This window comes from Balaenoptera physalus (assembly GCF_965194825.1).
Source record: "Balaenoptera physalus genome assembly, chromosome: X".
Lineage (NCBI taxonomy): Eukaryota > Metazoa > Chordata > Mammalia > Artiodactyla > Balaenopteridae > Balaenoptera > Balaenoptera physalus.
This window is the reverse complement of record NC_138903.1, coordinates 15,350,272-15,373,593: the sequence shown is the minus strand read 5'-3', so window position 1 is coordinate 15,373,593 and position 23,322 is coordinate 15,350,272. Positions and strand designations below refer to the sequence as shown.

Here is a 23,322-nt window from a genome sequence, read left to right as displayed (position 1 = left end):
TTACTTCATAATAGTTACCGCCTACCCAGTGATGAATAGACCAAAAAATTTTTAAGGGAAAAAAAAAAAATCCTCACTAGGCTGTCGGAGCCGGAGGTCAGGGATTGGGCTCTCTCACTAGCTATGTAGCTTAATCCTGTGTATCATTTTCATATGCTGGGGGCTCAAATTCATGCCTCAGTAAATTTACAAATGGCTCCCTGTCATGGACCTCCAAGGTCATTCACTAAGAGAAGAAACTCAGAATATTAAATCCTGAGATTCAGGGTCTGTGTTGATTGGACACGCTAGAGAGGGCTGGACATGGAGCCCACCAGGTCAGAGATGGAGTGTAGCAAGATGATCCAGGGCTGGATTCTGGAGCCAGATCACCTGGGATCAAATCCCAGATCTGTCACTAGTTAGCTGTAAAACCCTGGGCAAGTTACTTAACTTCTCTGTGCCTCAGCATCCTTATCTATAAAGTTGGGATAATAATAGTCCCTCACTCGCAAGGTTATTGTGAGGATTAAATGAGTTAATAATATATGTACAGGGCATAGACCAGTGCCTGGCTCTTCTGAGCCTAACTCTGAGTGGTTCTACAGTAAAAAACAAACAACAACAACAACAACAAAAAACTCACATGGACCTTAAGTAATACAAATACCCGTTTTTAGTGACTATACAAGATGAAGGCTATCTAGGGACTATATCAGCTTTCTGAAACTATATCCTATATAACTGTTTTCATAAGAGGGCAGAGTGAACAGAGCATGGCAGAAGGAGCACTGAGCCAAGAGATGGAGACCTACATTCTAATTGCAGCCCTGCCATAAACTAGCTGTGTCACATTGGGCAAGTGATCTATAACATGGGGGGTAATACAATGACCTTGCCTAAAGAGGCTAGACCAGATGGTCCCTCTAGGAACCTTTTATGTCTCAATACCTTTCCAAATCCTGAGACAGGAAAGGGCAAGTGGAATTACCACCGTTTTAAAGATGGAGATATGTATTTGGCCACGTGACTTGCCCAGAGCCAAATCCAATCCCAAAGTAGAGCAAAAAAAAGGGGCATCTTCCATGCCAGAGAGCTTATTGCTGCGGCACAGACTACATTTCCCAGCTTCCCTTGCAGTTTGATGTGGCCATGTGATTGAGTTCTGGCCAGTGGAATGTGGGTGGTGATGAGGTGTGCTACTTCCAGTCCTCCATGCTGTGCTCTCTTTCCCCTTCTGCTGGCTAGATGCAAAGGAACCCAGGAGGGACTCCAAGGCCCTAGGGGATAGCAGAGCTGCAAGAGGGCATGAGACCAGGTTCCTTGTCATCACAAGCCAGAAGTTGATTAGGCTTTATATGATTAAAAAAAAAACTGCATTGTGTTAACATCCTGAGATCTGGGACTTACTTGTTACAGTATTCCCTAATCCATACACTCAGTGTGAGTCTCTAGTTAATTGCTGATTCAGGTTCTGAGCTTCAAGAGGAAGCAGCCTTTTTCTGTTTAAGTGCAAGAGATCACTGACATCTTATTTGTACAGGAAGAGCCAAGACAATCAAGTCTTTAGGAAATCTGAATCCCAGCTCATGGCCCTCCCATGGGCTCTTCTCAGGGTGCCAAAGAGTTAGCTACTGTTCCACTGGGCCTTTTGGCTACATTGAATCATCAGTAATCTTGCATCTTGTGTAGGGAACACAGAGATGAGGGACATTTTAAAGATAAACCAGCAAATATTCTCAAGCCTCTAATAGAAGACTAATCAGGAATGATTAGACGATTTATCAGAGGTGCTCTGTTTCCCGGTCTCTTCCTTCTCCCAAAGCAAACTCTATCTTAATATTGTCCCGATGATTATATTTCTGACCTACCTACAGAAAATAAAGGTAAAATTTTAAGATCAAAATTCACTTTGAAAAGGAGGAGAGAATCACCCAGTAGGTTCCATCTTGAATAGGGAACTGATGGTGGTAATTTACACCTTCCCTCCTAAATTCCCATACTCTTTAGTTTATTTCTTTCATGGTTAAAAAGTTAGGCATTTACATTTTTTCAGCCGTTACCAATGCATTTTTGCGAAAAAAGAAAAATTCTCATCATTCAACCAGATCAAGAACAGATGGGTCCTTTTTTCTTCAAGCTGGACTTTGCCATCTTTGCTGCCAAAGAAGAGGCGAACATGGGGGAAATTAAGGCTTTTGAAAATAAATAACGGGAAAGCCCTGGCAGGCTCAAGGGATCCAGAACCCACAGGAGGAGATCCGAGCTTCCCACCATCCGCTAGGATCACAGAAGTCCTCAGTCCCTTCCTGTCTCCCTTCCATGTGGTACCTTCCCCATCAGCTGGGGGCGGTCCCCTTCAGACAGACTGGGTACCTCTCAATTACCAAGAAGAGATTCCTCACTCAATTGTCCAGGGATTTCCATCTGGAAAAGAAAGAGCGGCACCTCAGCTACTATCTGCACCCAGGAAGCTGGCATGATTTAAGCGCCACCTGGACCCTTTGGTCCCTCTGTATTCTAGGCCAAACTCCTTTGGGGGGAGTGGCCTGCTGGCCCCTAGGCACAGAGGAGGAAGCCCCACATATGGCTAGGCAGAACTCAAGAGGGAATGTAAAGCTGCAGATACCCATGGCTGGGGGCTGGGGAAGGGTCTCTGTCTGGACTCCCATCCCCCAATCTTGCAGCCCAGTTGCTTAGGACCTCACATAGGGATGGATGATGGGCTGCTGCTCTCTCACACAGACCAGCTTCCTAGCGTCCCCACCCTGTCCTGAGACTGGTGGCTGAACTGCTCTGAAGGATGTGTGGACCTGGTCACAGGCTGGCTGGGGGCCCAGTGTGGCTCACCCTCACGCAGCTGGGAAGGGAGACCCCATCCTTGTAATAGTGGGGTCAAGCTAAGCTGCATCTCCAGCCACAGGGTATTTTTAGATGCTGTTATCTTTGTCTTGCTCACAAGCAGCTGTGAAAAACAAACTGGTGACCAGGAGGCACGAAACTATAAAATAAAAACCTCATAAAGCAAGAGCTCCCAAACTCAAGAGCAGAGCACACTATGGCTAAAACACTGCGCACCATCATGGCGGGCCTGCTTAATCTTCCCCTGAGGGGGCACCAGGTGCGGCTTTGCTCTTTTACTGTCCACCCATTCCGGGCCTGGCAGGCCCTGGGCAGGTCCAGCTTTGGCCCACCGGCCGGCAGGGCTAGTCAGCCGGCAGACCTACTCAAGCCCACAGACGGTGACCCAGGTGGACAGGTGTGCCAAGGGAGCAGGCTTGATGGGGTTAACACTGCCACAAAAGGAAAAGCTCCAGCTCTCTCGCCTCTCTTTTCCAGCTCATCCTTAATAGTCCATTTGCCTTACAGCATCACAGCCAGCTCCATGACAGTGAAACCCCTGCACAGGCAGAATGTCACCCAACACCAAGTGGCAGGGCAGGAAAACAGGATGGGGCACCAAGAGGTATCCCCAACTTCTCCCTAGCCCTCAGAGCTCTTGGAAGGCCGAGCCTTAGGGTGCCCTCCCACTTAACAGTGCCTTCGAGTCCCTGTCGCCACCAGACCAGGCAACCCCTGCAGCCCCCTCCACCCAGCTAGTAAAGGCCCAGGCAGCCGTGTGGAAGAGTGCTGCCCCTCCCCAGAAGCCGGGCTGGGGGGGTGGGGAGGAGGCGGCAAACTTCAAAACTGCAGCTGCAATATGCTTTAAAAAAAAAAAAAAAGACCCCTGAAAGCCAGAGAGGCTCCCCTCCTCCCCTGGAGCTATGTGCGGTCCACCTTGACCGCCCGCTCATCCTCCCTCTGCTCTGCCAAGGGAACCCGGCTCTCAGACCTCGGCCGGGGTTATTTCCTCTGAGGCTAGCGCGCGGCGGGGCTGTGTCTCTTGCTTCCTCCGTTCCCTAAGTTCACCCACCACCCAGAGGTGTGAAAATTTAGTTAAAAATGATGTCACCTACCCCTACCCCCTCCCCACCACGCTGGTCCCATCTCAAACACACCCGCGTGGCCTGGGCTGTGAGTCGCAGAGCATCCCGGGGGGTTGCGGTGGGGCGCCGCGCCGAGGCTAGCCTCCCCGGGTGGCCGCTCAGGCTCAGGCTCGGGCTCGGCCCTGGGAAGCCCGCCGGCGCATCGTTCCCCCGCTGCAGAAATCCTACCGCCCGTGCGCCCTGGGCGCGCCGCCGGGCCCCGCGCCGGCTCCCCGGGAATGCGGCCGTCAGGTGAGGTAGGCATGCGTGCCGGCTCCGCAGCGAAGCAGCAGCTGGCTGGGGCGCTGGGCTCGCGATCTGCCTCTTCTCCCTCTCCCCGCAAAGGAGAGGCCTCTCGGGGGCTTTTCAGCGCCTCGTTGCGTTAGGACCGCATTCCCCCTTCGTTTTCTTTTTTATCTTAGTTTCTGCTTCAGATGCAAAACGGGAGATCGCAGGAGTCCATGCCCAGCTCCAGCCAAACTCGGTCCACAGGCTGAGAGAGAATTATGAATGGATGCTGCTTTCTGATGAGGAAGTCGACTGGGGAGGTCTCTGCGCACGGCGCACTCCATCAAAGCCGGGGCATTGGCCCCTCCACTGCTTCAATGCTGCAGGCAGAGACACCTAATTGACCACTGGGAAATCAGGTGCCGGAAGACCTGGGCGGGACGTAGCCCCCGGGCCACGCTGGGATCGAGCGCCTTGCCTGTGTAGACAGCTTCGATTTACAGCCCAGTGAATGGAGGGGACTGCGGCAGCCAAACCTCCCGGGCAGCAGGCACGGCTGCACCAACGCTCTGCAGACAGCCGCCCAGCTCTGTGAGCATCTCCTGGCTCCACTGGGCTAAAGGGAACCTGCTAAAAATAATCCGTCCCCTGCTGCCAGCCGCAGTGAGCTGCAGGACTCAGACCCCAGCCCCAAACTCGGTGGCGCGCGGGAGCCGGCCACAACGCGGGCCCTGTGCACTGAGACAAGCGGGGGGCTGCGGAGGATCCCGGATCCGGATTTCTGGTACCTGTGCGTTTCCTTCTCCGGTAGCGCGACCGCTTGTGCTGCGCGTTACCCATGCCCAGAGTGGCGGCGGGCTCGGCACATCACCATCAGGCTGGACCGACCGCGGCTGCTCAGCACCGCACCCCCGTGGCTCCCTTCTCACCTCCCGGCTCCCTGGTCTCTGGCCAACAGCAGAGGAATCAGAGACGCCGATCGTGCCAACTCCTCCAGCCGGGGCAAGAGGGAGGACAGAGACCGGCGTGGAGCATGTGCCCACGCGCGTAACAGGATTAGAGCGGCCCGAATATTGTAACACTGCGTCCCCTCCCCCTAGTCATCTCCGAAACCTCGCAGCCTAGACACAAGTCACCCTGCCCAGGCTTAAAAACACTGCAAAGACAGTGCCTTCCCAGCGACGTGCTAATCTCCAGGGAAGGGTAATTAAACCAACTCAGGATGAACCAGGGTTAAAAGCCATGGCAGTGTGTGCCCATGCCTTAGGCTGGCAGGTTCTATATATAACAACCACATGCAGAAGACAGAAAGCCATTTAGGGCCACGTAAAACACAATACTTATGGGATATATCCTAATATATAACAAGGGAAAAACCAGTGAATGAAATTATCCAAAATGTGCCTTGTGGGAGGCAGTTTTTGGTAATTTGTCTTGATGCCTTGGAAACCCATTTAGGAAAAACTTGACTATTTTTTGACCAGGCTACCTATTTTCAAATAGGGAGATTTATGCCCTGGGCAGATTTGCATGCCAGAGCAGTACTGCGTCCACGAGGCCCCTGACTCTTCCATAATTCACAAATTGTGGTGAAACACTCGACTTGCCAAGGTCACAAGAAATCACAGGGTTTGCGCAAGCACTGGTAGAGAGTATTTCCTAATTGGCATTACTATGAATTATGACTGTGGTCACATAAGTACCACATGCAACCCAAGTTAGTCTGGGTTGGCTGCTCTCCTCTGACCCCACTCACACCAACCTCCTCGGAGGGCTGCCAGCGTCCAGCAGAGACTGGAGAATGTGGCTGGCCAAGTCCCCCCTGGAAGATAGAGCGTGCCTAGGTCAGGAGGGATGAAGTGGGAGGAGGTGGCACTGTCAGTCCCCCAGTGAGGCTGAGAAGAGTCATGAACCCCAAAGTTTAAGGGGTGGGTAGGCAAAGGAAAAGAGCCCACCAGAGACAGACAGGAGTCAGAGACACAGCAGACCAGGAGGGTGGGAGGGCCCCCCTCTTAGAAACCGAGGGACCAAAGGGTTTCATGAAGGCGGCATGATCAAGAATGCCAGACGTCACTGAGGTGTCAGTGGGGGCAGTACCCACCGCTCCTTAGTCTCCAGGAGGCCTAGTGGAGTGGCCACGGGGGGTGTGGGGTGGGCGGGGAGGCCAGTCAGAGCTGCTGAAAAGAACAGGGAAGTCTTTCCCTTAGACTTGCTCATCAAAGGACGAGCAGCACCCGGGAGCCTGTTAAAGGTGCGCAGAGAGCTCCGGGACAGACTCCACTAGAGCATGGGGAGCCCCGCCGCGTGTGGACTCAAACCGCTCAGGCCCTGAAATGAGAGTTTATGTTCGGACAAGCAAAATGGCCACCCTCTACAGCGATCCCTGGCAAGATCATGGGGAGCTGGTGGCCAAATTACTAATCACACATCCCAAGGAGATGAACCGTGTTGCTCCGGGTTTTCAGGGCTGCTCTATCAAGGGAGGGCCTTGGCAGTGAGGCCTGCAGAACTCTATTAAGTGATGAAAATGGCCATCCATGTCTTCCCCTTCGCACTGATCTTTACAATAATGACGTTGTTGTTAACAGTGGTGATGAAAATAATGATATAACTAGATTACTTACATCTGGGTAAGGTTTTAGCAAGTCCTGTGGTATATAGAGAAAAAAAAAAAGAAAAAAACCCCCAAAACGACCCTGGACTTTGGTCCCAGAAAGACCTGTGTTTGAATCCTAGCTCCTCCACTCTTAGCAGTATGGCCTTTGGAAAATCATTTGACTTCCCTGAACCTTGGTTTCCTCACTTGTAAAATGCAAACAGGAATGCCTAATTTATAGGGTTGTTAGGAAGAGGAAATAAAATAATAGAGACAAAGCACCATGATGGTGCCTGGCACATAATAAAAGCCCAGTGAAGGTAGTTCCTTCCTTGACCTTCCCGCACATGCTCATATTGTAGTTTTTCTGAGTTCCCTACCCCCTTTATGGTGGTTAGGGTCCCTGAGGCTTCCTATGGCTTGAGGGTCCAAAAAGAAGTACTTATTGAACATCGCTTAGATGCCAGCTACTGTGCTGGGTTCTGGCGGGGACAGAGCAGACTCTGGGCCCTGCTGGAGCTGGCATTCTAAGGGCGGAGTTTACATCCCAGCCCATGTGGGTGTCCTGCTTGTTTTTTCTGTAAGCCAAGGGTACCAGGTCTCAGGAGGAAAAGAACTGCAAATGTGTCCTCCCTTTAGGACAGTGACGATCTAGAGCAGGGATCAGCAAACTCCTTCTGTAAAGGGCCAGATAATAAATATTTCAGGCTCTGAAAGCCATGCGGTCTCTGCTGCCATGACTCCATTCTGCTGTTATAGCTCAAAAGGCATAAATGAATGGATGTGACTGTGTTCCAATAAAATTTTATGCACAGAACAGACGGGGGGTGGGAGTTGGCCTGAGGGCCCTAGTTTGCCAGCCTCTGATCCTTCAGTGTGACTCAGGACAGGACTATTCCCTTTAACTGGTATTACCAGGAAGTGTATAAGTCTCCATAGGTGATTTTCCATACAATTCAAGTTTATCCTACCAAGAGCAGTTTACTGAAGCTCCTTGTTGTGTCAGAGCATATTTTATACTTTCCCCGGAAGAGACTGGCTAGTTAGTTGTTCAGCAAACTGTCTCTGTCTTTCTCCTCCAGCCAGCCTCCCTCGCAGTCAAGTGCAGCCATGCAACTGTGTGCTAGCCAGTGGGATGTGGGAAAGGGCTGTGTGCCTCCAGGTCTGGCCCAGAAAAGCTGCTGCCCGTTCCTACACACACTCCCTTCTCTCCCCCGCAGGAGGAACACAGAGGCTCTACAGGGTGGAGAAACCCCAAGATGGAAGGCGCCTGGGTACCAAATGACTGCATGCCGACCTGCGTTAGACTGCAGTGTGAGAAAGAAGCCACTGAAATGTTGGGGGTTGATTACCAGAATTAGCCTACCTTGAGCAATTCACTTTCCTATCTCTTTAATCAGATGATACAAAACACAATTTAATGCTTTACTGATTACTTAGGGTCTTTATTAAGAAGGCTTATTATTGGTCTCTATGGCAACACATTTCAAAGACTCCTTTTTGGATTTCCAAGCTCTTTCCCTGATGTTTAGTCCCCACTATCATTCCTCTCTCACCCTTCTTCTAGGTCCTTCCCCATAGTTTGAATCCACGGTGGGCTGAGGAAAACAGACACCATGGCTGGGTAACATCTGCCCATTGAAGAAGAGTTACTAGTGGTCTGAGCAAGAACCTAAGTGAGAAAGTGCGTGGGCTTGCTGACAACTATTTGCAGCCTTGGGAAGCTCCTTCCACTTACTTTCTGGCTTAGTGCTGTGTTCCAGAGAGCTGAAGTTAATGCATCTCTGAAAAGAGTGGGGCATTTTGGCATTGTCTAGCCTACAAATTTTCAAAGCTTTAATTCTCCTACTAGTCATCTTGTGGGGTATCTACAATAAAGGTTCTAATTCTGTCCCTTGACATTCATGGGCTATTCAACTTTCAAAATACTGTCACTTCCTGATTTTCTACACATAGAGGATACCCATCATATGCCCCAAATCTGTTTTAAACTCGCCTTTCCTGCTTAATTATTTTGTTGACACCTATCTTATAGGAGCTGGAAGAATCGACTGGAAAAGGCTAAAAAATTTTATTCCTGTTCTAGAGGTGGTATATTATCTTTATATCTTGGGACAATTTACCAGGAAACCCAGCTGTGCTTTAGACCTGGTCTTTGGATTATTCTGATAGGTGGGGATGCTGTCCCTTCCCAGCATGAGGTGGGCAGCAGGAGACACATTGGTGGGGCAGATCAAGGGGAGAGATTTGGGGAGAGGCCTACAGACTCCACATACCCTGACAGTCTGATTTCACTATTTTATTGAAAGAACCAAGATGACCGTATGTAAGTGATCCTTTTGGTCTGTTTCTTCATCTATAGAACAAGGAGGATGGAGATGATCTGGGAGGTTTTCACTAGGTCTCGCGCTGGAAGCCTATTGTTCTATGAAACCTGGAACCAGCACCACCTTCTGAAATGATTCCTCATCATCAGTTCTTATTTCTTCTTGCCATTTCTGCTGATCATCCAGAACTGACCACCCTACACGTAAATTTCAGCATCTGCAAGGGCAGTAATATGTTCTGGGATCTGCCCAGCCTGGGTAACCTTTCTGCCCCAGGCTGACCTTGTTGGTGACCTCGGGGATCCCAATTCCAGCTCCACTCTCCACGATACACACCCTCTCCATATGTTTCCCTAAGGTGGCTTCCCCGCTTTACTCTCTTTGGCTCCAATGACAGAAACCCAGTTTGGCCGCCAAAGTTTATTTCCCTGGAGCAAGTTGGATGTCCCTGCACAGCTATGGCTGCGGCGGAGCGTTACTCCTCATCTCTCCTATTAGCAGCAGCACGTCGCTACCGCTGCCCCCGTCCACTGCTCACAGGAGACCCCGCGACTTCCACAAGAAATCACTGCTATAAAGTGGCTCACTCGTTCATAAGGAACTATGTGTTTATTCATATATACTTTATGTCATAACAAATGTAAATTAATTTCAGGGCCCAACTACCCAAGCTAGTATCTATATGGCTGCCTGTATAAAATTTCTCTCTCAAAATTCTCAAAACCATCTGGCATCAACTACTGTATTGTGACCTGTTAAAATAAGTAACAGCTGTGATAATCCCTCTCGATTTATGGCAAGCTATAAAGCTCTGCATATACTGGCAATGCATATAAAATAATAAATAAAACCATTATCATTCTGTGCTGTCTTGATGGGAATTATGATGATTTAGCCAAAATGGAGCCCCATGGAATGCATCAGAGAAGTACAGGTTTTGCCCAATCTGGCCTGCTTTAAGCCCCCAAAGACCAACCTCACTATTTAGAGCTCCTAGATGTTTGCAAACTTTATCCAATGTAGATGCGTCCTTTCTGAGAGAACATCATTCCCATCATCATTTCAAAGCCTTCTTTTCTGATGGTGAGTTTCCAGAATTCCTCAGCATATCCAGACCATAAAGAAAACCAACCTATGCACAATGCAAAAATGCGAAATAATTTGTAGCACCGAAACCAAGAATCGTCTTGGAATTGTTACCTGTAAGCTTATGTCTACAAATACTGCCAAGATCCCAGGTTGAAAAATACTATATCACGGTCACCTCTCTAAAATATACAGTATGTGGAAAAAGAAAAACTGGTAGCTGGCAGAGCAAGCAACTGGGCAGCTTTGATTCTAAGTAGAAGTTACTACGTCCACTGCACGTGAATTTCAAAAAAATTAAGGGGATGGGGAAGGAAACTAGCATGAAATGGCTCTTTACTATGTACTGGGTGTTATACCATAATCTCATTTAATCCTCACAACAGCCCTATGCCTTAGGTATTACTATTCCTGTTTTATGGTTGAGGAAACTGATGCTTAGAGAGGTTAAGTAACTTGTCCAAGGCCATCCGGCTAAAAGTTGGGGAGATGGAGTTTGAACTTGGATCTGTCTGACTCCAAGGCTCATGCTCTTTCCACCTCACCACACTGCCTTTTGGATAGCTGTTCACAATCTTTTAACACTATGACCCACATGGTAGATAGTATTTACACGGATCACTCATTGTCATGGCCACAGGCAATTCCTACCCCTTCTGTCCCACTTACAAAGTCTATTTGAATGCAGGTGAGAGTTACCTTATTAGTGGAAGAACTCTAAATCCGTTTTTTTTAACATCCTTATTGAAGTGTAACTGGCTTTACAATGTTGTGTTAGTTTCTGCTGTACAGCAAAGTGAATCAGCTGTATGTATACCTATATCCCCATATCCCCTCCCTCTTGTGTCTCCCTCCCACCCTCCCTATCCCACCCATCTGGGTGGTCACAAAGCACCGAGCTGATCTCCCTGTGCTATGCGGCTGCTTCCCACTGGCTATCTATTTTACATTTGGTAGTGTATATATGTCAGTGCTCCTCTCTCACTTCTTCCCAGCTTACCCTTCCCCCACCCCATGTCCTCAGGTCCATTCTCTACGTCTGCGTCTTTATTCCTGTCCTGCCCCTAGGTTCTGGGCACATACCCTGAGAAAACCATAATTCAAACAGAGTCATGTACTACAGTGTTCACTGCAGCACTGTTTACAATAGGCAGGACATGGAAGCAACCTAAGTGTCCATCGACAGATGAATGGATAAAGAAGATGGGGCACATATATACAATGGAATATTACTCAGCCATAAAAAGAAACGAAATTGAGTTATTTGTAGTGAGGTGGATGGACCTAGAGTCTGTCATACAGAGTGAAGTAAGTCAGAAAGAGAAAAACAAATACCATACGCTAACACATATATATGGAATCCAAATCCATTTTAATTTATATATTTTAAAAATTGCAAATAAGGGTGCTTGGTTATTGTATAGATTTCAAAAAAGAGCTTCAGTACTTTTCAGCTCTTCCCATCAAAAGGTGGAATCTATTTCTCCACCCTGAATCTGAGCAGGCCTTGTGACTTAATTTGGCCAACAGAATGTAGTGGAAGTGACATTGAACCTGTTCTGAGCCTAGGCCTCAAGATGCGTTCCAACTTCTACTTCTGCTGATCTTGGTGCCTACCCAGGCTTACTGCCACTCTGTGAAGAAGGCTGGGCTAGGCTATTCTGTTGGCTGATGAGACACATGGGGCCCACTTTCCCCCTCATTCTGACCCATAGCCTGCTAACCACCAGACATGTGAATGAGGCCACCCTAGGGCATCTAGTGCCAACTGAGTGACTACAGACACATAAGCAAGCCCTGCAGGGCTCAACCAGAAGGACCACCCATTAAGTTTTAAGCCACTAAATACTGGGGTGTTTTGTTACACAGAAAAGACCAACTGAGGAAGTTCATTAAATTTTTAACCACTTGTCAAAACAGATACTAAGGGTTGAGAATTGTTAATTTAAGTGCAGATATCAATAAACTACAACCTTCTTTAAAAAAACTAATTTCTTTTTGATGGGTCCAAATATTGCCATAGCTCAAAGTCTTCACTTCATCTCATTTATTTATCACGGCACTCTCACCCCGTGAAAGTGCCAATTCAGAGACACTTCCTATGAATAGCCTTCAGTCCCAGAAACCCACCTTCCCTCCTCAGTCCTGGGCTTGTCAGGCTGATGTTGGGTCACGTGGTTTGGGGAAAAGACTCGCCAAGGGGAGTGGCCCAGAGCCGCCCTCAAGAGTCGATCAGTGGATAGAAGAAAGTGAAGGAGAGAGGATGTGTTCAACCCCAGAGCCCCCTCAGGGAAAAAGAGGAGTAACGCCCTGGAACAAGAAGAACTACAGTATATTAGGGTGTGGTGTCAGTTTTGTAATATTCAACAACTACGGTCATGGCTGTCTTCTTAAGAAGATAGGGTATCCAAAGACACAGGTGGGCAGGGGGAAAGAGGTGCATACCCTTCTCCTTCCCACACACCTGGGAAACTTACAGATGGAGACCCTCAAAAGGAAGAAAAGAATAATTACAAACTAAATTAGGGCCACACTCGACAATCTAAGAAAGGAAGAAATAACGGTTACAACTCAATACCTCAAACAGTAGTTCTCAACCTTGGCTGTACGTTGCAATTTCAACATAGTGAAATCAATTCCTGCACTCTTAATTGCTACATTAATTACTAACTTTATTTAGTAGGAAAAACGTTCAGCATTTGGAGATCCTAGCAGTTTCATCAAAAGCCATTTCTTTTGAAGAAAGTGCTGGAAAGTAACATATGAGTTGATTATTCAGCTATCTTCGCATGTGGATGCTTGGGCTTTTTTCTTTTCTAATTTTCTTAGTAAACCTGGGAACCTTTGAGCTTTGAATAATTTCTCTTTTCTTTCTCTCGGTGTCCTCTAGTTATACAAACACAAAAAATAATTACAGAAGCAGTATTTACATCTATACACCTATGGTTTTTTCATTTGGTATTTACAGTGCTGAGTGAATGAATTAATTTAGTTTATTTTACTTCTTGGGAAAAAGTGTATGTGATGAAAGGGGGTCCCTGTTAGTTGACTCTGGCAAGGTTTTATAAGGAGCATGTAAAGGAAAAGGAGAAAGAAAGAAACCTTCTTTGTAGCTCTGTGAACATACGTTGGTCTGTACCCTCAATGATTTTTCTACATTTGTGGTTCAACACGTACTAATTATGTTCCAGAAAAGGCGATGTTTTACTGAGAAACTTTATGAATTAAAAAAAAAAAACAACCCTCTCTATACCAGTGTTTGCAGCTTCTCCCAGTTCAGGCTCTGACCCCGCTTCCCAACAGCTTTGCCCAGTTTAAGAACATGGATTCAGGCTCTGGGCTGGGACCTCCATGAGTTGCCTTCCAGGTAGAATCAGAACTGAAACATCCAGATCAGAGGAAACGGAAAAATAGTTACTACGTGCCCAACTGGGAGGGAAGGTTTCTTCATTTAAGGATGGGGTCAAGTTGAACAACAGAAAGAGAAATGACCGGGTGCGCTCCCTATGATGTACCAGAAGCTACATTAGAGAAGCCAGCTGGAGAGTGTGACACAGAGGACAGCTGAGGCATAGTTTGGCCTGTTCTTGCAGGGTGTTGCATTTCTACGAAGAGTAACTGATTTCTAAAGAAGGAAGGGTACCAGTGGGAAGTTTCTGAAGAATAATTTCATAATAAATGGATCATGTGTTGAAAGTTGCTTTGCACAGAGGAGCTCCTTTACTCAAATATTTATTAAGAAACTTAAGATTTTTTTAATTGAGTTTTTTTTTTTAAAGGAGAGATAACAGATGCTTCAGGTGTTCATTTGTCTGAACCTGAGAGAAACAAGAGTTTTAGGATCATACAGATGCAAATGTCAGTAGAATGTGTAAGAATGAATGTTTCTGGCTTCCTGGGATGTACATTACACACCCAAGGTAGCCCAATGATGATGCTGGTAGAACCCGAGAGACCCGAAGGAAGGACCAATCTGAGGTCATCCCCGACCACTCCAGTGATTCTGGATGTCACTTTGTGACTCTGGCTTTAGGCCTCCTTCCCCTTCCCTCAGGCTGTGGGCAGTAAGCCCTATAAACAGAAGCTTGAATACAGTCTCCAGCCTCAGAGTGTTCCAGAGTTCATCTCTAAGTTTTTCTTTTTAATTCAAGACAAATTTTCCCATGGAAAAGAAGTGACAAATAGCATTTAGAGTTCCAAGTTTGCCCATCAAGCCTTCTTTCTTCCACAGTATTGCTGGGGAAATATGCATTTGCCATGAACAAGAGTGGAAAACAATACCGGTATCATGGTAGTGAATAAATGTTAACATAACTCCAGAAGATGGTTTTAAAAATTAATCTTAAATGCCAGTGCCCAATGAAATGCAAGAATAACTAGACAGAATAGCGGGCTGATGGAGACCTTGGGGTCTACAACTGGAGTGTCTTATCTCTTTGAGGATTAATAACACTGGTTCTTTATTATGCCCAAGATCACTAGAAAGATTCACTCATTCAAGAAAAATTTTTTGAGTATCTAAAATCTTATAAATATTATAGCAGAGATGAAAGACCTAGTCCCTGCTCTGAAGAAGCTCATAGAACAGCCGACTAGAAAGACACTGTGCTATACACGGTTTTCAGAGGGACTTACACATACTCCCGAGATACAGTGTGTTGTGCCTGAGGGTTCAGGAAGCCACAGGATAAATGTGGGGAATCTTCCTGGACCACTAGTTCTACTCAATAATTGTTTGGGGGGAGATTGTTTTATATTAAACAATGTAGAGAATAGTGCAGATTTTATAGGTGCATACAATAAGAAATCTTAAAGATCTCTGGAAGGCTGCTTTGGGCCATACCTGAGTCTACCCGTCTCCATCTCCACCTTAGGGGTACTAGTTCATCCTCTGCCTGCCCTTGGAAGCACCACTAAAATATAGGCATGTATAGCATACGGGCTATGGAAGGGGAGATGTCAAAATCCCCCTGGGCAATTTCAGGAAGGGCTTCCCAAGGAAGGTGATGCTTAAGCCAAGGCTTCCAAACGGACTAGTATGAAACTGGTCACAAAAACATTCTAGGGAGGGAACAGTGTATACCGGCCTGGGGGTGTGTGAGACAGCGTGATGTGATGAGAAAATGCAAACAATTTTGCACGTGCTATGGCTTACGCTACAGTCTCTGCTTAGGTCATCCAAAGTGAAGGAAACTTAGTTTTTATTTGAAGGAGCAAAAACCGATCAGCAGAGATGGCCCCGACCGAAATATGAGACTGTGAGCTGAGGTGTCAGACAAGGGACAGAACCAGTAGTGTCCCGTGTCTTCAGAAAACAAGAGTTTTCCCGGCTGGCGTAGGGAACTTCAGAGACACATGCATTTTCATCTCAAAGTACTAGAAAGGATGATGAGTCCAGGAGTTCTCTGTTCTAACCAACAAGTAGTGCTGTCAGCACAGAGCAGCTGGGTAGCTATCCAGAGCAAGTGGCCTTGGGAACTCTGGGAAAGCAGATGATGGTATGGAGATGGCCAAGTGTAGAAGGGAGACATTTAAAATCAGATTTTTGCAACTCCAGGAAGAGCTGTAATCATACCTGCTACTTGGTACTTTGCTCAAAAACTTTGAATGAGATAAAGTATAATCCCTGCAAACACCTTCACCAGGACGCTGAAGTTAGGACATCAGAGGACAGACTATCCCCTTTCTCACCACTGAGAAACAACATGTGAACTGCCGACACTTGCAAGCAGCGGCGTGGGAAATCCTGCATTGTAATTCCTTGACCTGCCACCACCTCTAGCACTTGTTAATCCATCACCTTTTATGATTCCAGAAGACATTTACAACCCTCTCCTAGGAAATGAATATTTGGACAATATGTCACTGATAAACAATGCTGGGTAATAAATATATCAGTTACAGGCAGTCAAGTTAACTAGCTTAGGAACTGAAAGAGAAAGTCAAAGGCCTTACCTACTCCACTCTTGTTTTCTGAAGACACGGGACACTACTGGTTCTGTCCCTTGTCTGACACCTCAGCTCACAGTCTCATATTTTGGTCGGGGCCATCTCTGCTGATCGGTTTTTGCTCCTTCAAATAAAAACTAAGTTTCCTTCACTTTGGATGACCTAAGCAGAGACTGTAGCGTAAGCCATAGCACATCTTTTAACTCTTAACCTGTATGATAACCTAAAAATATCACTCCCACATTTAGTTCGGAGTCATTATTTTCAAATCCTTACAGGCAGTATAACCTGGTGGTAAAAAGCCTGGGCTTTGGAACCGGACAGACTAGCGTCCAAGTCCTGGCTCTGTATCGTCTGAGCTGTAACCTTGGGCAAGTTATGTAAATACCCTAAGCCTCATTTTCCTCATCTAGGGAACGAGCATAATTGTGCCTGCCTCAGAGGGTTGTGATGAGGAGCGACTGTGACAGAGCAATTTGCATGGCCCTGCTGAGCACACAATAAGGGGCCATTAAATGACTTTTAATATTAACATCCTGGTTTTCCCCAACCTCTGGGCCCCAAATCTCCTCAGCCCCCAATGTCAATGGACAGACCCCTCTCAAAAACAGTATATTAATCATTTATGATGCAAAGTACTTAGCCTTCTATTGTAACTGCTAAACTTTAGAAGAAATAAGTTTCATTGCTTCTTTCCAGAAATACCTTTCCTTTGTGACCCAAAGGAAACCACAGGAGGATAAACAGATTAGAAGAAAAAAATATCGAGTGAATATTTTTTGAAGTTGCTGAAATGAGTTGTTGAAAACAAAGACCCAAGAGAAATGCTAGCATAAGCCATTGGTTTTATATTTATACCTCCGTGCAAATATCCACCCACTACTGAAATTATAAACCAGTGTATAAGGTGTTATATTGAGAAATGGAGTAGCGTTAAAAACATCTGTTGATACTTGGCTGAATCTGCTTTCATTTTGCCGGAGGTGAACTAATATTGACCAAAGTCTGCCAAGATATTAAAGATGAGAGTCAAGTCTCAGAAAAAGGGGTAAAATTAGAGGGAAAAGGACCTCTAATAGCCTCCCTTCCCTAGGAAGGACCCTGCAAGTTTTACTCACAACACCATCTCCTGATGATGATGATGATGACGACAGCAAACAGTTATTCAGTCCTTATCATGTGCCAAGCACTGTGCTCTGTGCTTTATTTTCATTACATCATTCAGTCTTCACAACAAGCCTATGAGATTTTGCCAAAGGAACCTCAGCTTAGAGAGCTATGACCCTGGAATGCTTCTCCTGGCCAACAAATTCCTACCAATCCATCAACATAAATCTCACCTCCTTCAGGGAGCCTCCTTCCCTTTCCCTCTTCACCTCCTCCATCCCTCATTCACTTTCTCTTCAGTCATTCTGAAGCTTGGTTGGTTGGTTTGTTTGTTTTTTAATAGACATGCTTGGACTCCTAGTCATACACCAGTTTGGTTTGACTGCTCTTTCACTGAGTGCTGGTTGGGTCTTTGGATGTGGCTACAATACCTTAAAGGTAGGGTGAGTCCTCAGTTTTGCCCCCAATATAGAGCAGGATGTAGGGAGATCCTGTACCTACAGAGTCTGATCCAGGCCTAGATATCTATTAAACTGCAATGAGTTGGATTTTCGCCTTTTACCAAGTTTCAAATTTCATAGTTATTTTCTGCTTGATACTCTGGACCAAGGGTAGAGAAATGTCACCGTTGTACAGAGAGTTCCAGCCACAAGAATGCCGTGGAACAGGAAAGGAAGTCATTTTTTTTTATCATTGAACTCAAAAGCTTCCCTTCTTATATGAATCAAGGGTGTATCTTATCTGCCAGTGATTTCTTTTGAGTCCATCAGTGGCTGGGCTGGCCACCCTCCTCTAAAAGGAGACAAAGAGAAGCGGATGTGATTTGGCGGCAAAGCACATTTTTCCCCAGCAGAAAATGGAGTGACTTTTAGCTTATCTGCTGTCACCTTGTTAATGTGATCATTGTTCTTCAAAATAAAATCTCCTCTTCTTGCCCATGATGTCTTTAGTGTAAAAAAAAAAAAAAAAAAAGCAGCAGCAGCAGCAGTGGCAGCAGCAGAAGCAAGTAAATGCCATGAGGAGAGAGGCAGAAGGGAAAAATAAAAAGGCTAATCAAGAAAAGCTACAAGTCAACTTCTTTTCAAGGAAAAGCATTCAGTACACAATTAATCTTAATTCTCCCAGCTGGCCATTTTGCTTGCTTTCCAAGGTAGCTGTGGAAAGTACCAGAAACCCGTGGCCCCCATCATCACCTCTGGCTTTCGGAGCAGGAGCTATAGGCCTGCATTAGTTGGGATGAGTAATTTATTAACCATTTAAGCCAAGGGCCCTGTGGCTGTTGATGTGTGCCCCTAGCCTGTTCTCGAGCACATCCTTATTTCAAAATTAATCATCCAGCTCTATCTTGCTGGTGAAGGTTTCCAGGGATAAAAACTTAGATGGAAGAGGGATCCTAGTTGTTAAAGGCCAAATGCCATCCATGGCAAGCATAACACAAAGACGAGGTGGTGAGAGAAGAGTGATTTACTCTATCTTTACGAATAAATCAAAACGTCTTCCTCGCTCTGTTGTAGAGTGGGGGCCAGAAGTGAGCAAAGATAACATTCCTGGGAGGCCTCAGTTCCTCAAAGCTGAGGAAACATGTGCATCTTTCCCCTTATTGGTGTTTGACATTTGGCCTCTGGATGCTGAAGAACCAGTCCTGTGTTTCAGATGTGAGAGGATATGGCTGAGATGAATTCCCTTCCACATCTCCTTTCTGCCATTTTGGGAGCCAGTGGTTGTCACCACACTCAAGGTCAGTGAGTTATAGCCACATGCAAGGCCAGCATCCCTCAGGAGAGTAGACTTTCTCAGTATCCCTGCTGACCCAAAAAGAGGCACCCAGGAGGGAGAGAGCCAGGCTACCCGACAGAGTATTCAGAAGCACAGGTCAGTTTCAGAAAAGACCCAAAGATTCTGCCTTAATCACAGACAAGTAACTTCCACGTAAGTTTACATACAGACAGGTTGTGCAGCGTAGAGTGTGGACAGCAGATTACACTTGCTTCTGGCTTTCTGCAGCCTTAGCCCTCCCTAATCTTACCATCTCCTCTACCTCTCCACCACCCCACCCCCGACTTAGAGAAGGCAAGAATCAATCCCAAGCAAATAGGCTTTGATTTTCTGCAAAATACTGACTCTATAAAAGATGTTTCACTTGGTTTTAGAAACTAGGTACTTCTTTTTTAGGTTTGAAGATCATCAGAGTGAGCTCATTCTATCGTGTTCTCAAAAACAAGACAAAACACACAAGCAAACAAGCAAACAAAAAACCCCACAAACAAAAATCCACCCAAAACTTGATACACCTTAACCGATTTACCCTAACGTAGTCAGTTCAAAGGTCCCCTGGCTCCATCGGCTACACTTGGCCTGCCATGCCACACCCGACGAGGGAGAGTTGGTCCCTTCTTCCTGTGGCTGGGCCCTGAGGTACTGTGACCAGCCTTTCTGGTGCTCATGGGTCAGTATCCTCCTGACTTGGAAGTCCTCAAGGGCAGAACAGTGTCTTAGTCATGTCTGAGGCCCACAGCCAAGCCTGGTGCCCTGCACAGAGATGCTTCCCCATAAAGTTTACCTCCCCCGATGCTCGCCTCCTTCAAGGCCCTGGCCATGCCAAGCAGTCAAGGCCCTTACAGAGTGGGAAGTGACCTAGTTGGGTAGCCGGGAAAGAAGCCAGGTCTGGGACAGAGCAGCTTAAATATTCTACTGAGGAACATTCCACAAGAGACAGAGACTAAGAAATTTTGGAGGAATTTCTCAATGGTGAATTTTTGTGTTATGCCGAGTTTTTTCCTGGCTTGCCTCAGCATGCTCAATCCAGTGTAACACTTGGCTGCATGCCCTTCCTTAGGCACACTGTTGGTATTTTCATGTCCCATCTGCTAGTGCCTCTGGAGGACATTAGGATAAGTGGGTTGATCCAGAAAAGATGCCCACTGTCCTGGCCCTCTGCCTAAGACACGCAAATGGAGAGCAGCTTCCCAGTCATGAAGCTTTTGCCTGTGCCAAAGGCATATTATTTTAAATATGATTATTATCCATAGCTACTATGGATGGAGCAGTTACTAGGTGAGCTATGCTAAGTCCTTTGCCTGCATTCTTTCATTTCTTCCTCATTTAAGGAATATACAAGGCAGATTTTTACCATCTCTATTTTAGAAATAAGGAAGTTGCAACTGTAACTTGACCAAAGTCACACAACTGATAAATGGCAGAGTAAGGATTCAAATCCAGATCTGGCAGATACTAAAGCATCCCCACACCATGCTGCCTCTCATAAAACCTAACTATCTAGAAGATGAAACCCTTAACAATGAGCCCACATAGTAAAACCAATGGAAATTACCAAAGCTGTACTCTGAGGTCAATTTATAGCTATCAATTCTCATATTTATTTCTTAAATTAAGGATTCAACTTAAGAAATAGAAAAAAAAAGTTTAAAATCTCAAGTAACTGGATATAAAACCAGATAAGTGAATTAAAAATGGAAAACACCAATAAAATGGACAAAACAGACTTTGTCATAAGATGGTGGCAGTCTACACCTCACTCCCTCTGACTGTGGAGTTCCCAGGAACGAACCAATGGACCTGAGCTGACATTCATACTAATGTGAAAGCTTCGCTTCTGGTAAATATGAATGCCCAGAGATCGGGGCATAAATAATGGCATTAGCTGTTGGGCCCTCTGGCCCCTGACTAGGGGTTGGCGTAGGGGTCTGGGCCCTAAGAGCTTGCCTGATCAGCTTAAGTGGTTCTCACACCTGCCCAAGCCACCATGACACCCAACAGGAGCCTGAAGCTTGAGTCCCACTCTCCTCTCCTCCTGAAGACCGCACTATCCCATTGAAGTCTACCCAGATATAGCTTATCAGCTACAGGATCTACCATGGTCAGCACATGGCTGTGCCTGCCTCTGGGTTGGGGAGATTCAGCAGGGGCTGAGGAGGAAAGAAAGCAGAGAGTTTTATTTTTCCCTGAATTATTCCTGTGCTTATAAGGCAATCGTATGAAACAATTGTTCCATGGCTTTAAATCTAATAAATAAAACTCCCTTTGAGATTCCGGTTTGAAAGATGGTGAAGATCAGAGTAACTCGACTGTTTATGTAATAAACACACAACCAAAACTATTACATTTTTATAATGAAACCTGGTGTAATAAAATTTGTGTTGAAGCTAAAAGCAGTCATTTTCCCCTCAGCTTTTATCGTGCTGAATGCAATATCTGCCAAGTCCTATTTGGAGGCATCTTTGATTAAGGGCCTGGTCTCCCCACTTGTGAGCTGTCCACAGCTGGTGGGGGTGCCATGACCTTGCTGAAACTAATGCCAGAAGATGGCCAAGTTCACAAAGTGCCAGCAGCTCTGAGAAGCTTGAGCCCTCTGCCATGTGGCCCTGCAACCTTCTCCATCCCTCCGTGGCCTGCCAGCAACCCCCATGCCTTGGATCTTCAAGTCTCCAAGGAAAACTGGGTCAAGCTGTCCTAAAGGTCTTTTCCCCATCTTTCTCCTTGAGCACAGACTGGAAACGTCTGGCAGGCACCTGGAGGGCCCTTATTCCTTTGACACCCCCTCCCATTACTTAGTCCTTCCAGCCTGATGAACACTACCTGGCCGTTCACTCTCCCCTGAGTCCACTGATCCTCATGAAAATGTGCGAATTGAGGTCCTGAACTGTCTCACTCGGTTCCCTGAGGGAAAGTGGGGGCTAGAGTGGGAGCGAACGTCTTACTTCTTACCTAAGGCAGTGGGGTTCTCAACCCTGGCTGCACGCTGGACTCCAGCTGGGGAGCTTTTAAAGAGACGCACTGATGCCGGGGTCCATCCCCAGAGATTCTGACTGAATTGGCCTGAGGTGTGGCCTGCACATCAAATAATGGCTGTTTATCGTAAGCATATGCGATATTTGAGATGCGGATTGAACAACTTCTCCCCCCCCCCCCCCCGAATTCGGAAACCGCGATGCCCTGAAGCGGCTGACACAGGTTCAGTGGTGCCCACCAGAAGCTGCCTGGTCCACAGGCCTGTTTCCTCCCCCTCACCACACCTGGAAAAGCAACTCAGAGGGAGTGTTGTCAGATGGCAGGGCGGAACAACACTGTCACTGAGCAGGGCTGCAGACGACCATGTTGGTAGTGGTTAGGCCAACGCGTGGTCCTTAGAGCGTGGCCACGCACTGCCTCAGTCTCCGCAGAGACAGTGGAGGCAAACGTGCACTCAGGTGGCTTAGCCGGGCCAAGGAGAGCGCCAGCTTCAGCCATCACGCCGCCCCTGCCCTGCTGAGTGCTCTCCGTGACGGGGATGGTGGTGGCGTCTCTAGAAGAAATATAAGAAAGGCACTGTCCCTGCCATGCAGGAGCCTGAGTTAAAATGCAAGGACTAACCACAGTGCAGGACGAATAGTGCAAACAGTTCAACACTTTTCAAACAGGTTCAACTGTGTGCCTGACCTTATGTAGTGATGGACTATCAGGAAGGGGGTTTACGACCAAAGAAGTCAAGATGGCCCCGAACAGGTTAAGGCCATTGAAGGTGGAATAGAAACTAGACATTGGGGAACTTGGGTCTGGGGACTCCCAGTTCAGGGCTGCTTGGGGGCCACAGGGAGAGACAGAAATCTCTGTGTGTGATCTCAGGATGAGGGCAGGATACTGAGGAGTTCCAACAAGACAGCGGGGGCGGGGTGATGGAGGAGAAGCGAGGGACCAGCAGGCTAGGCCCAGCGCCAGCCGGTGCAGGACGCGGGGCCGAGCCTAGCCTCCCCCAGCCGCCCAGGCCAGAGCCTGAGAATCCTGCCCTGACCGCACCTTGGGATACCCTCTGGGCCCTCTTGGAAAACAGGCCACCGTCAGAGCAGAAGAGGAGGAGGAAGAAAGGCTTGTCCTCTCTGTCTTAAGTGGTCCAGCACCTCAGAAGGAACACAGAGTTGCCAAGTTGGCCAGCCAGAAAGAACAACCCAAAGTCCCCAGAGCTTAGGAGCCGCTGAGCACAAATGTGAAGGTCATCCCTGAGGGTCAGGCATGGCCTCCCTTGCTCACGTCTGTTCCTGTGAAAGGGCTCGCTTTCTCCTCATTCCCCGCAGAATAGGACGCTGCTGCA

General features: G+C 47.0%; 1 protein-coding gene and 1 long non-coding RNA gene across 14 annotated transcripts in view; one reads left to right on the top strand and one right to left on the bottom strand.

Moving 5' to 3' along the window:
* LOC309652979 overlaps positions 1–11,547 on the top strand; it is a 95,839-nt gene extending 84,292 nt beyond the window's left edge. For 5 of the 6 annotated variants that reach the window (XR_014258933.1, XR_014258934.1, XR_014258935.1 and 2 more), the window contains one exon: positions 7,989–11,547. This is a non-coding gene — a long non-coding RNA (uncharacterized lncRNA). The remainder of the gene's footprint in view (positions 1–7,988) is intronic. The other variant, XR_014258936.1, reaches the window with a different exon arrangement.
* Positions 1–23,322, bottom strand: part of NHS (NHS actin remodeling regulator) — a 364,785-nt gene that overhangs the window by 83,657 nt on the left and 257,806 nt on the right. The window contains exon 1 of one of the 8 annotated variants that reach the window (XM_082446924.1): positions 4,961–7,982. The exons of 6 other annotated variants lie outside the window; for them this stretch is intronic. In XM_082446924.1, coding sequence (XP_082303050.1) covers positions 4,961–5,012 — 52 coding nt within the window. In that variant the 5' untranslated portion in view covers positions 5,013–7,982. Of the gene's footprint in view, positions 1–3,977; positions 4,355–4,960; positions 7,983–23,322 lie in introns of those variants that run through there. One more of the 8 variants, XM_082446922.1, reaches the window with a different exon arrangement.